The 18167-nt window shown below is 44.4% G+C and overlaps 1 protein-coding gene across 1 annotated transcript; it reads right to left on the bottom strand.

Annotated features, from left to right (window-relative positions):
* Window positions 1–14299: 14299 nt before the first annotated feature.
* On the bottom strand, window positions 14300–15226 carry LOC148854976 (putative glutathione S-transferase). Its single transcript, XM_088982012.1, has 2 exons — window positions 14847–15226; window positions 14300–14758 (listed from the first exon to the last, which is right to left on the bottom strand). Exons 1-2 carry the CDS (start codon window positions 15153–15155, stop codon window positions 14396–14398), a joined length of 672 nt encoding a protein of 223 aa, XP_088838138.1. The 5' UTR covers window positions 15156–15226; the 3' UTR covers window positions 14300–14395.
* Window positions 15227–18167: the final 2941 nt, after the last annotated feature.

The raw sequence follows: 18167 nt of genomic DNA, 5'->3' as shown, positions 1-18167 counted from the left end.
CGCCTTTCAGTCCCAAATGCACCTCGCCAGGGCCAGCGAATCGTGCATGTGCGTGGCCTTTACCACCAACCTCAGGGGGGTAGCCCGCACTTGGTACAGGAACCTGGCCCCCGGGTCGATAAAGTGCTGGGCCCAGTTCGTGCAGGTCTTCACCACACACTTCATCACCAGCCAACGGTGCCCCAGAACAGAGGAAAGCATCTTCGGAGTAGTCCAAAGAGAAGGAGAATCCATTCGGGGCTACATCAAGCGATTCAACGAAGCATGCTTGCAGATACCGCGGTTGGACCCCGTAGTGCAGCTCGCGGCGGCAAAAAGAGGGGAGACGCACAAAGAATTCAAATGGCACATGGTGGCCCACCAGCCCGCAACTGTGGCCGAATTCCTCAAACTCGTGGATAAGTTCATGAGGACAGAGGAAGAAATCAACCAACGAACCGAAGGTGGGAACGAGAAAAGAAAGAGAGAAGACGAGCTCTCCAACCCGGTGAATAGAAAAAACCTGACCCAGGTGCCGAAGCCGAACCAGTCGTTCCGGGCCCCCCTAGCAGTTTGGACGGACTACACGCCGTTAAACACGATGCGGACGGAGATCTTAATGACGATCAAAGACGCCTCGTACGTTAAGTGGCCACCTCGCCTAAAGGGAAATCTGAACGAGAGAAATAAGAATTTGTATTGTAGTTTCCATAGAGACCATGGTCATAGCACCGAATAGTGTAATAACCTCCGGGACGAGATAGAGGAGCTCATCCGTCGCGGATACTTGAGAAACTTTGTACAACACAACAATAATAACAATAAGGCAGGTCGGCAAGGGGAGCACGAAAAGGATGCCCCCGAGTCTAGCAATAGACCTTCCGAACCGTTGCAGAAGCAGCCTCCGAAAGAGAGGCCAGTTCGAGGAACCATCAATGTAATAGTGGGAGGTTCAGTGGTAGCGGGGTGTACCTCGGCAGCAGCCCGAACTTCAGTTCGCGAAGCGGCCCTCGAAGAACGGAACTCCCCAAAGAGACCAAAGACCGACGAACCAATCTTCTTCACGGAGGACGACGCGCGAGGGGTCCACTACCCCCATGATGACGCGCTTGTCATTAAACTAAGGATCAACAACTTCGAGGTCAGACGCGTACTCGTACATTCGGGCAGCTCAGCGGACATCCTCTTCAAATCAGCATTTGACTAGCTGCAGTTACAGAGGAGCGAGCTGAAGCCCGTAAACACTCCCCTGGTGGGTTTCAGCGGAGAGGAAGTCAGGCCCCTCGAAAAAGTAACCGTCCCTGTGGAAGTCAGCACATGGCCTTGTGTAGTCAGACTCAACCATGATTTCCTAGTAGTCGCGACCCCCTCCCCATACAATGCCATAATTGGGCGGCCGATCACGCATATCCTACGGGCGGCGGTCTCCACCTACTATTTGGCCATGAAGTTCCCTACGGACTTTGGTGTAGGGGTAGCGCGGGGCGACCAGCTTGAGTCTCGCAAGTGTTATGTTGCCGCCTTGAAGGGAAAAACCAAGGCGGCCGACGACCTCGAATTGGAGCGGCCTGCGGAGCAAGGTCAGGAACGAGCTTCACCCACGGAGGAAACTGTCGCAATCCCGACTTCAGCTACGGACCCAGCTCGCACACTAAGCATCGGAGCTTCCATCGAGGATCCCCTACGAACCGAACTGTTCCCTACGGACTTCGGTGTAGGGGTAGCGTGGGGCGACCAGCTCGAGTCCCGCAAGTGTTATGTTGCCGCCCTGAAGGGAAAAACCAAGGTGGCCGACGACCTCGAACTAGAGCGGCCTGCGGAGCAAGGTGAGGAACAAGCTTCGCCCACGGAGGAAACTGTCGCAATTCCGACTTCAGCTACGGACCCAGCTCGCACACTAAGCATCGGAGCTTCCATCGAGGATCCCCTACGAACCGAACTGTCAGACCCGTTAGACAGAAGAAACGCAACTTAGCCCCAGAACGCTGGAGAGCGGTCGACGAGGAGGTCGAGAAGCTCATCGCAGCAAACTTCATAAGGGAAGTCCATTACTCGAGCTGGGTGGCCAACCCGGTGTTGGTAAAAAAGGCAAGCGGCAAGTGGCGCATGTGTGTCGACTATACTGACCTGAACCGAGCTTGCCCGAAAGATTGCTTCCCCCTCCCCAGAATTGACCGCCTAGTGGACGCGACCTCGGGAAACGAGTTGCTAAGCTTCCTGGACACCTACTCGGGCTACAACCAAGTTAGGATGGACCCATCCGATGAGGAAAAAACCAGCTTCATAACCGAGTTCGGCCTGTATTGCTACAAGGTCATGCCCTTTGGACTAAAAAATGCCGGGGCGACTTTCCAAAGACTTGTAAATAGGCTATTTCGGCCCCTGATTGGTACGAAGATAGAGTGCTATGTAGACGACATGGTCGTCAAGACTCAGTTTTCACAAGAATTAATATAAGACTTAGATTCTGTCTTCCAAATCCTGCGTCAGTTTAGCATGAAGTTGAACCCCAACAAATGTGTCTTCGGCGTCACCTCGGGCAAGTTCCTAGGGTACATTGTCAATCGGCGCGGTATTGAAGCCAACCCGGACAAAATAAAAGTCATTCTAGATATGAGACCACCTCGGAAAGTAAAAGAGGTTCATAGGCTAAACGGCCGCATAGCCGCTCTAAGCCGCTTCTTGTCCAAATCAGCAGACCGCTGCCTACCCTTCTTCAAGGCAATCAAAGGCAAAGGGTTCGAGTGGACCCAGGACTGCCAGCTCGCGTTCGACGAACTAAAAGGTTACCTCGCTAGTGTGCCAACCTTAGCCCGGCCCGAGGTGGGCGAGGTCTTAGAACTGTACCTCTCGGCAAGCGACGAGGTGGTCAGTTCGGTACTAATAAAAGAAACAGACCGGGTCCAGCGACCCATCTATTATGTTAGTAAAATTTTGCAGGGAGCAGAGGCAAGGTACCCGAAGATAGAAAAACTAGCATACGCCCTAGTAATAGCAGCTCGGAAACTCCGCCATACTTCCAGGCTCACACCGTCATCGTCCTGACTAACAAACCTCTTAGACAAGTTTTACTCAAACCCGAGGTTTCCGGTCGACTGACGAAATGGGCCATCGAACTCAGCGAGTACGACCTCCAGTACAAACCGAGAACCGCTATTAAGGCCCAAGCTTTGGCAGATTTTATTGCCGAGTGCACTTTCAGCCACAAAGCCCCACAGGTCGAGCCCAAGGCCCCCAGTTCGGGCAGACCCGGAGATCCCGAGCCCATAGAGCCCGAACCCCGTGAAGTAGCAGCCAGTGTGGCATCTCTCCTGGTCAGGCGAAGCGCGAACTGGGATGAGGAGCCCTGGATCCGTTACGTGGATGGTTCCTCGAACCGGCAAGGCAGCGGAGCTGGAATAGTCTTGTGCGGCCCGGGCGGCACAAAATTAGAATACGCACTACGCTTTGAGTTCGCGACATCCAACAACGAGGCAGAGTACGAAGCACTGATCGCCGGGCTGGACCTAGCGTGAAAGGTAAAGGCAAAACACTTGGTCATCTGCAGTGATTCTCAGCTCGTGGTGAACCAAGTTACCGGCGAGTACGAAGCACGCGATCTCTCCATGATCGCATATTTGGCCAAAGTAAAAGAAGCCATGCTCAACTTCCAGTCACACATCATCAAGCAAATCCCGAGGTCAGAAAACACTAAGGCCGATGCCCTGTCCCGGTTAGCTAGTACGAGTCACAACAATATGAGAACTGTGTACATAGAGGACTTACCTCGGCCTAGTATTCTCGGGGGGACAGAGGAGGTCGCTCCCGTCTTGGAGGTAGAGCCGAGCTAGATCGACCCACTTGCGAGCTTCTTGATAGACGGAACCCTCCCTGCAGAATGCAATGCGGCCAAGAGGGTGCAGCGCCAGGCAGCCAAATACGTCATAATAGACGAACGGTTATACTGACGATCGTACACGCTCCCCTACTTGCGTTGCCTGCGACCTGCAGAAGCCGAGTTCGTACTCCGCGACACTCATGAAGGCCTGTGCGGCGGACACTTGGGGGTAGAGCACTCGCCCAAAAAGCACTTTGACAAGGATACTATTGGCCAACAATGAAGGCAGAAGCTGTCGAGCTCGTCAGAAAATGCGACAAGTGTCAGAAGCACACCAATCAACCTGCCTCCGACCTCAAATACCTCGCCAGCCTGTGGCCCTTTGCACAATGGGGCATCGACCTCCTGGGGCCATTCCCACCAGAAACAGGTGGAAGAAAATTCATAGTTGTTGCAGTAGATTACTTTACGAAGTGGATAGAAGCCGAACCTCTGGCAACTGTTACGGCTCGAAACATACTGAACTTCTTTTGGAAGAACATAGTATGTCGGTTCGGGTTACCTCGGGTACTAATCTCCAACAACGGCAAACAGTTCGAGGATATCAAGTTCCAAGAGTGGTGCTAGAACATGGGGATTCGGCAAAATTTCACGTCAGTCGCGCACCCGCAGGCAAACGGTCAGACGGAAGTAATGAACAGAGCCATCCTGCGCGGACTGAAAGCACGTCTGGATCGAGCTAAGGGATTTCGGGCCAAAGAGCTACCAAGTGTCTTATGGGCTCACCGAACTACCGAAAAAACAACCACGGGAGAAACCCCCTTCAACCTCACCTACGACACTAAGGCAGTGATCCCGACGGAAATCAAAATACCAACATTATGATTAGAAACATACGACGATCGGACGAACGGAGACGAGTTACGTACCAACCTTGGCCTACTGGACGAGGTAAGGGACCTCACGCACATCCGAACAACAGCATACCAACAGCAGGTAGCTCGCTACTACAATAGCAGAGTAAAGCAACGAAGCTTCCGAGTCGGCGACCTGGTCCTTTGTAAGATTATGGTGCCCGAACCCGGCGTGGGCAAGCTTGGACCTAATTGGGAAGGGCCCAATAAAGTAAAAAGAGCGCTCGGGAGGGGCATACGAACTCGAAACCTTGGAAGGCAAACGAGTACCTCGAGCGTGGAACATCGTGAACTTAAGGCGATACTACCTATAAACCACCAAGCGAAGTGGACGAAATCAGGTCCTATGTGCCACGATGCAAGACAGGAGGAACTTCGGCGTAGACAAGCAAAGAAGAGCATATTATCAGCTCAGCAAAAAACCAGTTCGCGGCAGAACAGACCGCGGAAATTTAATAACCCGGACAAAGTGGCAGACAAAGAATCAGTTCGGGGAAGAAGAACACGGGGAAAAAGACATGTATATTCCATTGCAAGAAACAGTACATTGGCCATCAGAAAGGACTAAAAAAAGTAAAAAAATAATAAAAAAAAATTACATGCCCGAAGCCACTTCTTCGCCATCGGAACGCACTTCAACAACACCCGAAGGCCCTGCCTCTCCTTCAGAGTTCGGCTCGCCATCAGCAGCATTGGTCATCTCCTGAGTTATACGCGAAGTGGATATAGCACTTACATCGAGGTCGGGGTACGTATTCTGGATCATCCACCGGCTCAACTTGAACCCCCTCCTATAAGAATCCACCATCAGATCGTCAAAACGCGGAGAGGCAATGTAGTCTTCAACTGCCTTCTTCTTGGCGTCTTCAATGCCTTGGGAAAAAAATTTGTGTTCTCTCCCTGATGTCCTCTTGAAGATATTCGACTTGGTGCTGCAAATCCAACTTCAGGTCCGCCATATGCTTGACAACTACCCTCATGGCCTCGGCGTCACGCTGAGACCTCGCCTGCTTGGCCATCGCGACGCGAGCAGCCTCTTCAGTAGCGTAAGCAGCCGCCTCAGCAGCCCGAGTATTTGCCTCTGCAGCACGGAAAGCTTCTTCAGCAGCATGAGTGGCGGCCTCAGCAGCTCACGCTTGTCGTGAGCTCCTCTCCACTTGGGCCGCCAAGGCATGAATTGAAGAATTCACCTACCAAAAGAAACAAGTGAGCAAATAACAGCAGAAGCAACAGAATAAAAAAGGAAGACAGAATCTAACTTACCACCATGGCATGTGTTACGGCACGGCAAGCAACCTGATTCAAGGGAAGATCGGTCCATGCCATGACCTCCTCAGGGAAAGTAGTGTCCCTACTCGTCTGAAGAGCATAGTTCGGCGTCAACACGCTCCTAAACTCCCCTTGACCTCCCGAGCCTGAGGGCCCAGCCTGCGTATGAGCAGACCCGGAGTGAGCAGGAGCACTTGAGTATGCAGGAGCGCCCGTATGAGTGGTCGCAGCGTAAGGCACCCCGACAGTTTCGTGCACCGGCGGAGTCACTTCGGGCTCCCTGGGCAGATCCTCCGACGTATGGTCTGGAACTTGGGGCTCCTCATCCAAGGGCAGCTCGGTACGAGTTCGCTTGGCGACCCGCTTCCTCCTCTTCATACCTTGGAACAAACGCCCCCCACGAGTTCTCTCCGCGTCCATGACACCTGCAGAAACGAGTTCGACATCAGAAAAAATGAAAAGAACAGAGCAAGCAAGAAAACCGCATAGCTAGAAACCTACCCGAACTCAGGCCGGCTGCAATAAGCTTGGCCTCTGTTAAGTAGTGGTGGCACTTTAAACCTTGCCGTGCCCATTGCCGGAGGCCCTTCACCATCTCTTTATCGAGAGTCATGCCTAAATCGGGAGCGGCCTCACCCCCCCGGTCTGAAAGGGCCATCCTTGTGCACTTCGCACGCCGAAGTAGTCCCGCTTCCACGCCGGGACCTTATTAGGAAGATCGTGCAGAAGCTTAAAACCCTGGCGAGGAGAAAGGTAATATGCTCGTCTCCCCCCAGGAAGAGAACCCGCTTGTCTCTTGAGCATCAAGATAGAGGAAAATATCTCTAAGTCCAAGGGGAAGTTCTGCTCGCAAAAAAGGGAAACTGTCCCCACCAGGTTCCGAATAGAGTTCGGATGAAGTTGGCCAATGGTGACACCGAAGTGGTTTATGACTTCGACGAGAAGGGGATGGAAAGGAAGTCGCAACCCCGCAGCGAGCTGCTCTCGAAAATTCACGATCTCATCAGGACCGTGTTCCCAATGAAAGCTACTCGAAGGAATAAAATATGTGTACCCCCCAGGAAGATTGTAAGACAGAAGTATGGATTGAAGCTCCTCAGGCGTCATGGTCGAAGGACCAAACCTGTCTAGCATCCGACCTCGGCGGGAGGTAGACGCCAAACTGCCCGAAGCGACTCAGCCTACTGGTTCATAGTCCTCAAGCTCCACCTCAGGATCATTGAGGCAGTTGGGGGACACGGCTCGGTTGATGGAACCTACGTCGGCCCTACTCGAAGAATCGTCTGAGCTATCAAAGCTAGACATTGAGGAAAAGATGGATTCAGGAAAGTACTCACCGGAAAGTTTGAAGAACAAGCCAAAGAACCGTGAAGACTGTATAACCAGCCTTGACGCGAGCTGGAAAATACTTGGACGCGAGCTGAAAGGTTGGACGTGAACTCAGTAGACAAACCGCAGAAGTGACAAACCGACCGGGGTCCCCCACTATTTATAGCTACAGTAACCAAGAATCGACCGTGCAGACCGAAGACGATTCGACGGCCCACGTTCTTACTGACCGCACAACCTTTAAGGTCGAGACGTGATTGGCGCACGTCTTTCCAAAAAAAGTGAAACGTCAGCGCACGTCTTTTTGAAATCGACATCGCTTCGACACGCGTCTTTCCGAAACTGACGCGCCACACGTCTCCCTGACAGTCGCCTACGCACGTACAGCAGTGGCGCGAATTGGTTTGAAATTTAAAACGCGCGCTGTCACAACCACCAGTGTTCTTGAGTAAGCACGTTTCCAGCCTTCTCGAAAATTGAAAGAACCCTAGCAAAAGCAACTCGCGCAGTGAAGGTTCGAAGGACGAGACAAATCCACCTGCTACCTCGCGAAACTCCCCGCACCATGGCAAGACCCCCGGCGCAAGGAGTGGGGGGCAATTGATGAAGGAAGATTTGGCCCGACCTCTCTATTACGTGACACGTGGCAGAAACAACAGCTCGACAAAAGGTGCCAAGCCTAGGCGGGAACAAGGGGACACGAGCGGACTGAACTCCCTACCGGGGGCCCTGACCCACCTTGTAACAGCTCGGGATACACTTCGCCGAACTGACCCACTTTGTAACAGCTCGGGATACACCTCACCGAACTGACCCACCTTGTAACAGCTCGGGATACACTTCGCCAAACTGACCCACCTTGTAACAGCTCGGGATACACTTCGCCGAACTGACCCACCTTGTAACAGCTCGGGATACACTTCGCCGAACTGACCCACCTTATAACAGCTCGGGATACACTTTGCCGAACTGACCTGCCCTATAGATACCTTCGAGCTCAAGACCGCCTCGCTTAGCACTTCACATCACTTGGCACCAAAACCAAACAAGTCGTACCATGCCTGACACTAAGGAAGTTCGTGCACGAGGGCGCCGCGCCTGACTGACTTGGGATCTGACGTTTGGCGTCTGCACTCTAAACGGCCACCTGCCACCGTCACTGACACCGCCATCTCCAGTTTGAGGTAAAAAGGCATTATTTTGGAAAAAAGATAGCAAGGCAAGGCATCTTCGGGCACATAGATCACAAAAAGTTATCTAAAGTTAAAAAAATCACCCTGATCCAATAATCAAATTCAAAGCTATGGTTTTGGTATAGCAGGTCAATGGTTCAACTGCCCCGAATTGATAAGTCTTTTGACCAATTCAATGGTTTTGGTGAAATAGCAAGTTAAGAAAAAAAAATGGAATTAGAAAATAAGACTGATGGTTCAAACAATTCAACCATATGGATCAACGATAGGTTGAAAACGTTTGTTTTATATGGAAATGAATATAAAATAGCATTTTTTAAATCATTTATTTTCCTTCGTTTTACATACAGTATGAAAACTAGATGATGTTTAAGGCTCTCCTTTGTGAGATTACTTGTTGAAAGGCTGACAAATAAGAGATTTAGTGGTATGCTTATTTTAAGGATTTATCTCTTTTTTGCAGTTAAAATACCTCTATGAACATTTAGTTTTAACAGCAAAACGAATACAAGTCATAGTATTCAAGGAATTGTTGTTGCTGCTTCTTTCTGATATTGGTAATTATTAAGAAATTGGTAAAAAGTTGGTGATTATAGAACCAATGGTTTTCTTGATTTTAGGTAAATGTTGTTAGCAGACATGGGGGAGACCATGTCTGCAACGATCATTTGTTTCCTCTTACTAGCTAGGTGCAAAATATGTGGTTTTTTTATTCATTCGCATTATTAGCGGTACAAAATTTACAATTCAAAATTTCTCATCTTAATTACTCCTTAATTCTCTCTCATAGAAGGTGAAGGCCATGTCATTTGACTTTCCATTTCACTCCCAGACAACAACTTTTTATGTACATTAGGTTCAGTTTTGGAAAGATTACAAATATAAATATGTACATTAGGCTCTATTTGTTTGCGATATAAACACTGAATCGGTGTTTTTATGTATCCCGGTTCGCGTTTGCGAAAGTTTGTTTGAAACGTAAAAAAGTAATGATTTTCAGTGCAAAATTGTATTTTTTAACACTTTTGTACTCTGAGAAAAGAGCATTTTTGTACCTATTTTTTTGATACAATTTTGTATCCTTTTGATAATTAACTTTTTGACTAAAATTAATGCATTGGAGCATAAGATAGTTAGAGCATTTAACAATGGGCTCACGCTTTTGCACCGATTTCAAACAAACAAGATAAATGCAAAAACAGTTTAAAATGTGAATCCTGTTTACAATAATAAATTGAAAAATAATTAAACATATAATGTACATATTTGCATTTGCATTGCAACCAAATACAGCATAAGGCTCAATTTAAAAAGAATACAAATGCAAATAAGTACAATATAAATATATACAAAATAATATAAAATATAAGACTTTACACTCTACATATTTACATTTGTGCTTCTTCCAAACTGAGCCTTACAAACGTTTCAGCCCATTGAATCTTAAATTTATGTAATCACTGAAGACTTTGTGCAACTCTTGGATTTCTTGGCCCTACATAATTATAAGATAAGGTGCCAACAATGAAAAGACTGAAGCAAAAGAAAACAAAAAAAAAGGGGCCGATTTATTGATTGGAGACTGAACGAAAGAATCGATTTTGTGTTTTAGTAAATAGTCTATATCCCAATTTGGGAATCGGCTGATATGGATTAAAGGCTTCCTTTTTTTTCTTTTTCTTTTTTTTTTTATTTGGTACGCAAGCTTTATCAATCTAAATCTAAAGTCTTCACAAGATGTGGGAACCTATCTGCATTAAGCAACTTCATGCCTCCAATTTCCTTTAAGACGTCGAGCCAGTGAAGTATCCATCCAATCACCAGATCGAGAAAACCAAAAACTCTTTCCTCCAAAGAGTTTTTTTTTTTTTTTACCTCAATTTTCTTCTCGAGATTGTTTAGTGTCTCCAGCACAATCTTTACTGCTTTCTCCTTTTCAGGTCCTTCAGCACAGCAAGCTGCCCATGCATCCACTAAACACTAATCAGAAAAATGGGTTTCGTCAACCAAACAAGGAAAAAAATGAAAGAACAAGTTAGAAAAAAAAAGGAGAAACCCAGAGTACAGGGTTGTCCTTCTACATCTCATCGATATACTTGAGAACACTGTTTTTAAAATCGGATGGTCAGACCGGAAAAACCAGGAATTGATTCTGTTTTTTTCTAAAATCGTTTTTTCCCTTAAAATCATTAATTTTGATCAGTTAACCGCTGAATCTGCTGGTTAATCGTTCGAATCATTTGAACTGTTCGAGCAGTTTTGATCGTTTTCAAATTTTTTTAATTTTTTTGTCAGAATGAACCAGCTATTCAAGTCAAACGGTCAGATCGTTCAAACCGATAACCGAACCCCTGACCAATTCGATCACCGATTCGTTTTTAAAAATCATGCTTGAGAAGCAAGGATACTCATATTCAATCCCCTTAAGCTTAAGAGCGCATGCAATTCTGTAACAGAAAGGGCTAGTAGAAGACCCAATTACCTTCACTTTCTCCCATCCCTTAGAGCCTTAGTCTTATAAAACTTAAAACCAATCCAAGTTTTCTGGTATAGAATTCTTGGTTCTTCTCCCTTGAAATTTTATAGAAGTTGGGTTGTTTAAAGTAGTGCTACCTACTACATTTTGACAAATATATATGCCTAATCAAGAAGCCCAAGTCTAGAGGAACCTTTGAAAGTCCTTGTTCGACATGCAGCTCTGCTCTCCCGAAGTTCTTGACTTATTTAGGCCCTGTGTTGCTCTATTGCAAATTTGAAATTGTTACTGGGACGACTTTTCTTTTCCTGGATCACTTTCCTGTGAGTTGTAATCGGTATCCAAGGCCATCTTTCTTCCCCTTTTGCCTTTTAGTATTGTTTACTAATCCTGCCAGTTGGTAGATTTTATTCGATCAAAGTTCTATTAACAATGGATTAGAGAGATCTAAGGAGGAAGATCCGTGTATAATGTGCTGGAGTTTGGATAATGCATGTGTTCTGATCTGGTGCTCTCTGTTGGTAGAAAGTTTGGACGTCGGGCTGGTGAGGTCGTCTAGTCGAGTTGCGAAGAGAATAGTATCAAAGGGTTGATTTATTTGGGGTGAATACTCTAATGCTTAAGTTAGCGAAGAGAGTTTTGAGAGCTAGAATACAATAAAACTAGTGTGCTTGAGAGCTAAATTGCACGTACCTTCTCTAATCACTGGGACGCCTTTATATAGGCACAAGTTTCCATGGGGTTCATGCTACACGCCCAATTTCTTTGGGGGGACGTGGCTTACCGGTCGCCCACCTCGCTCAGAAGCGGTTTCTGCATAAAGCGATAAAGCTCATCCAATTGCCTCTAAAGCGAGCGAGGTAGGAGTCAATTTTGTCAATGGGGTGACGTGATCCTGGAGGATTCGAAGACAATAGCCTACTCATGATGGGGGTTGGCCACCACGCCCTGCAGGTTGCCAACAACGCTTCAGCTAGATCGGCAAAGAGAGATTGCCCCTCCAATGGATATATAAGGATCAGAGTTGGAAAATGCTAGTTAATTTGATGTAAAACCAAGTTTGGATTATGGTTGTTGAGAGGCTTGAACAACCTCTACATCCCACACCCAATGCATGCTTGTAGTTATATAATTTTGCATATCATGTGCGATAGATGTATTAGTTATATATTTTTACACATATATAAGGCATGTTTAATGGTTTTGTGGTCATTTCATCCGGTTTTTTGGAGGAAAAGTTTGTTAGCCATCTCCTTTTCCCTTCCGTCAAATTTGAAGTTTACTTATGATTGCTTTGTTTAAAAGTTTCTTGTTGGGTTTATCTCTTTTGGAGGTTTAACCCTTCGTTTTGGTACTTTATGGATTCTACAGAGTCCTCACAATCTCTTTCTCCTCTCCTGGTGCTCTGGTTTGGTATCTTTTCTTCAACAGATTGGTCTATAATCTGGATTTATTTCTCCATCTTTTTATCAATTTCTTGGATTATTATGGCTGATGTTGATTGTAATATCTTGTATTTTGAGCATTTTTTAATGAATTCTGCCACACATGGGGCTTCTCTCTCAAAAATAAAAAATAAAAAAAATAAGCAAATGTCAGAAAAACACAGGGGAGGTTTAAACAATTTATTTAAAAAAAAAAGAAAAATAACTGGATCATATTTTTATGTGGGAATCATTGCTTTTATATATAGGACAAGTGAGGAATCTCAGCCACAAACTTCATACTTGATAGGAACTCGTGTCATAACGGGGAATGCATATTCATTTACGTTTTCTTTTTTTTTATTTTTATTTTTAATTATTTTGATAAAAATAATAAAATAATGGATAATTTCTGTCTAACGGAACAAAAACATTTAGATAAAAAACTCATTAACTGGGACATGTGTTGCACAACTATTACATGCTCACTCATTGTGTTTATCTAACGTACCTACTGCATCCCGACCCCATTACAAGGGGGCTGTGTGGTCATAATTCATTGCTCATATTGTAAATTTCCACATACTAGCATTTACCAAAAAAGCCCATATAGAGGGATCCAAAAAAGTCCATAATTCCTTGGGACTATTCATGATCCATAATAGGTGGTGGGCATTATACAGTTTTAAACTTTAATCCAAAAACTGAACCAAAAGTTTTGGTTTCGATTATTTTAGTTTTAAAAAGTTTTGGTTTGGTTAATTTGATTATTGGATATTTCAATTTTTTTCTTTTAATTTTCAGAATTGAAATTTTGATTATCCAAAAAAACTGAATTAATCAAATTTCGCTATCATATATTAACCAAAAATTGAAAGTCTATTTGGTTTATTGCATGGTTTTTAAAACTGACCCGGTGACTGAACCGATTAGGGGTTTTACTGGGTTGAATGGTCCGACCGTACAAATCAAATTCTTGGCCCCTTCAGACAAAAAAATAAAAAATAAATAAAAAATGGTCAAAACCGTTCAAACGGTTCAAACAGTTAATCACCTGGTTCAGCGGTTCATTGACCAAAATCAACAGCTTTGGAGGGAAATCCAGTCTTTTAGGGAAATGGAACCGGTCACCTGACCGATTCCTGGTTTTTCCAATCCAACCGTCCGGTCCGGTCCAATTTTGAAAACCATGGTTTATTGAGTTCAATCTTTAATTGAATAAACCGAATGATCACCCTTGAGTCCTTGACTTCAAAGTATTCAAATTTTTAATTGAGTTCTAACCCATTAACACTTGTCGTTCATATGTGATACCTGAAGACTTGTGCTACTCTTTGGATTCTTAGCCCTATGTATAAGACTATAAGATAAGGTGAGGACAATGGAAAAAACTATTTTCTTTTATTGTTTTTGATTGCTTCCTCAGTGGTAAACTTCTTCCCATGAGATAAGGAGAGTATGCAGAGCTGATTTTGTAGTTTGGATCCTCATATGGGAATGGATTATAGGGCTGCAAAAACATCTCATTGTCTAAATTCAAATTGTAATTTAAACCAATTAAAGATAATTCGAATTTGATCAGTTTAATTATTATAATTAGATCAACCATGAATCAACTTATCCACTCCGTGTATCTATCAGTAAAGTTGATTTAAATGTTGTTTTTATTAAATTGTCATAGGTTTAAGTTTCAAATAAGTTACTTTTGATTCATTTTGTTGAAGAAAATATATTGTTAAGGTCATTTTTAGAACCAATTTCATGTTGCTAATCTACTTTGTTATTGGATGATAAACACTTCAAACCATAGCAGGGTTGTGATTATCCGCCAAAAAACCGCGCTGAAAAGTTATAAAAATCAAATAAAATAAGTTTCAATCTTTCCTCTGTTCTTTATGTTTCTTAGCAGGCAAACTTTAACCATCTATATATATATATATATAATAAATGTAAAATCTTCACAAAACTCCAACTGATAAATAAAATATAATTAATCACTTCTTAGCAGCTAATGAAAGCATATATTGTCGGCTTGATTGGAAGTAGGCAACCATCTCATCTCTAGGAGGAAGACAATCCTTGATAGTGGGAATTTGGATAAAATTCTGAGCCCATTCATGGAGACACGGGAATCTCTCTGCATCAAGTAGCTTCATACCTCCAACTTCGTCTAACACATCGAGCCAGTGTGGGATCCATCCAATCACCAGATCGAGAAACCCAATCGTCTTTCCTCCAAAGAATTTCTTCCCTTCAATCTGCTTCTCGAGATAGTTCAGTGTCTCCATCGCAGTCTCTACAGCTTTCTCCTTTTCAGGTCCTTCAGCACATAAGGCTGCCCATGCACCCATCAAACACTAACCAGAAAAGTGGGTTTCATTAGCCCAAAAATCATGAAAGAACAGGATTACAGAAAAGAAAGAAAAAGGAGCAACCCAGAGATACCTTCTCATCTCCAAATTTAGCCCAAAATCGTGCCATCGCTCTCTCATGAGGATCTTCAGGCATCAAAGGATTGTTCTTCCACGTCTCGTCGATGTACTCAAGGATGACAAGAGACTCTGCAATCGGTCTGCCGTTGTGCAAGAACACTGGAACCTTCTTATGGACTGGATTATACTTGAGAAGCAAGGGACTCTTGTTTCTTAAATCCTCTTTTACATATTCATATTCAATCCCTTTAAGCTTAAGAGCCCATTCAATTCTGTAACAGAAAAGGCTAGGAGAAGACCCAACGACCTTCACTTCTCCCATCTCCTAGTCCTTCCTGCAACACTTGGAGCCAATCCAAGTTTTCTGAATTCTGATATAGAATTCTTCATTCTTATCCCTTCAGAATTTATAGAAGTAGGTGCTGAGAAGTATTGTGTTGATGTGCAACTTATTAGATATTTTATTTCTGGTCAATACCTACCATATACTTTGACGTCTCATTAAGAAGCCTAAGTATAAAGTAGGGTAAATTACAAGGACCCCTCTTCTACTAGGAGCCTAGGAGGTTGTGACAAAATCCCCTGTTTGCTAGGTATTAAATTACCAAAACACCCTTTAAAATTTTTTCTATTTTCTTTTTCTTGTCCTTTTTCTCTTAAAACCTATTTAACCTCGTAAAATGGATATCTAATCCTACCGATCTTCGAACCTTGTCCAAACGCAACCTTGGTTCATACTTGACTGACAACGCAACTCTCTCGGACCAAACGACCTGCATGGATTGATTTCTCCACCACGTAGTGTTCCCTTATTTCCCTTCATTTCCTAGGTTCCGCCAAGACTGAACTGATCCCTTATTTCCTTCCCATAGAAAGAACTGATCCATTATCTGCAACCCATTCCCAGTACTGTTTCCTTATTTCCTTCCCATATTGGAAAAAATAAATAAAGAAGCTCCTACTCAGGCACACCCACTAGCTAGAACTAACTTTCTAATGGCGGAAAAGGATCAGACCCATCATTCGGCATCGACCGTAGCTCCAACCAGACACAACGAAGAAGAGTCAGTTACACTGTCGGCGGCTGCATTGCCATCCAAAATATCCTAGAAACGACTTTGATTCATTTCTACATGGACAACAACGTCCCTTCATTTCTCCACCCCGACCAGTTCCGCCAAGACTGCTTGGATCAGTTCCGAGATATGAAGGCCACAGACCCGGTTGAGCTCCTAAGCATATTTAACACTTGTGGCTTTGGCAAATTTTGCTCTATGAAGTTCCTCTCTTGTTCACCCCAAGATGGAGGAGTCTCTGTTCGGACATTTTGAGCAGCGTCGAGTGATTTCGACGGGCAACCACCCGAGGAGTGAGTTTTACGAAGAGTTCTTGGCAATAGCCGAGGCGGTTTGGTTGCTTCACTCGCTGGCCTTTGCGCTCAAGCCGGATCCATGCCATTTCCAGGCAACCAGAGGAGCTGAATTTCCCTCTACACATGGAGAGTGTCATCCGTTTTTCCGGCCGGCGGGAAACTGAGTCATTTACAGATTCCGTTGAAGAGTCTCAGGATAGCAGTTCCTGCAGTTCAAGCTCTGATATTTTGACGTCTGTTGGGACTACGAATGAAGAACGGAACCATAGTAGTTCAGAAGAGGCGTCCTCTCCGCCTTCACCAGGTTGGCTGATACCGGAGTTGGAGTTACAAAATTATTCGATTTCTGATGCTGACAAAATACCCCATTTGGATAACAAGAAATTAGACAAACAAGGATCAAAGATTTCGGGTATGTTCTGTTCTCTACCTTTTTTTTTTCCTTTTTCTTTCATTTTGTTGATAACAATTTTCTGGTTGGCTCATTTTAGCTGATTTAGGGATTTCCGGTTATTCCTGGGTTCAAGCTTGGAGACGGTTCGATCATAAAGGCTGAGGTGCATTCAAAGCAAGTTGTGTTTTGCCTTTGCCTCAAACTCAATTTTACTATTCACAAGCCCAAAGCTCAAAAGCAAAGGCTTACAGGATGAGATCATGTTGAAATCAAAGTGCTTAATCCAACACTGTTGTGACGAATAAAACAGGTCGTTCCAGATTCGAGTGCAGGGCTTGCACCAATCCCCTGCGAAAGAAGGGGATTCGACTAAAACAGTCTCGCCTCAGCCTTGGCCTCCTCGTAGCCGTAGGACTCGTCCTTGATGCGATTCCTCACACTGACGTAGCCAAGCCCAATATTCACATGTCGGAAGTGACCTTCTCGAGCAGACCTTCAGGAGCTTTATCACATTTAGTAACCACCGCCAGCGTCCTCTCGCCGGTGGTATCAATGCGCTGAGCCAGGTAATAGTGGCCACCGGCTAATAAATACCGCCACAATTGAACCTTAATACAGGCCATCGGCGATTTCTGAGAACAACCGAATTCCAACTCCGACGGCAGCAAGAAATAACCAGGAGTAAGTAAATCTTCTAATTGTAAAGATTTTGCTTACAATGGGATTAAAAAATATTAGAACGGTGGATTTCAACGGAAAACTGACGGAAGGAAGTCTTTGTCTCACTGTCAATCGCAAAACAAATTACAGGTCACAGACCCCGGGGGGGGTCTTTGTAATTTACCCTATAAAAAAAACTCTGAATGTCTACGATCAAAGAGATCACATCTCAAAGCACGCCCTATGGGGCGCCGATGTGATCTCACAATCAACAGCCTTTGCTGCCAACGTGCTCTCTCGAAAAGATTTTAGATAGTAGGGGTTTACATGGGTCGGGTTACCCCAGGTTGCAGTGCAAATTTATTTGCACTAGTACAAATATATGAGAGTGTAAATGTAAAAAATATAAATTCTTATTTAATTTTGTTTTGGATTTTACATTATTTATTATGTTTCATGTTTTAATTTATTTCATTTATACTGAAATCAAACAAAATAAACTAAAATTTGAAACAAAAATAGGTCAGAATTTACATTCAAATCATTTGTACTGCCATGATTTTGCATCAGTTATTTGCATTGCAACCAAACACAGTCATATGATCAAATTGACCGAAGCAATTAAGTCAGTTCTGGTTCTATGATTTTGTTCCAATTAATTATTGGGTTGGGATTGGTCTTTGTTGTCTCTAATGGATTCAGACCCAAATCAGTTATATAGTTAATAATATATGTATGAAGGCCTCCTGATTATTTTTATCTTTGTTATATTTTATGTCTAGATTAAATGGTTAAATTTCATAAATAGTAATACAAAATCTATGATGTGGGGAATACATAGGTATTGAAAGAGTTTTGACCAATCAAAATCCACCCATGGTTTTTGAAGGAGGAAGATTTGGCCCGAT

The sequence above is a fragment of the Nelumbo lutea genome, chromosome 4 (assembly GCF_056320005.1).
Source record: "Nelumbo lutea isolate HS-2025 chromosome 4, American lotus-T2T, whole genome shotgun sequence".
In the NCBI taxonomy this organism is placed as follows: Eukaryota; Viridiplantae; Streptophyta; class Magnoliopsida; order Proteales; family Nelumbonaceae; genus Nelumbo; species Nelumbo lutea.
The sequence above is the reverse complement of the archived record's forward strand: the minus strand, read 5'-3'. Positions and strand labels throughout refer to the sequence as shown.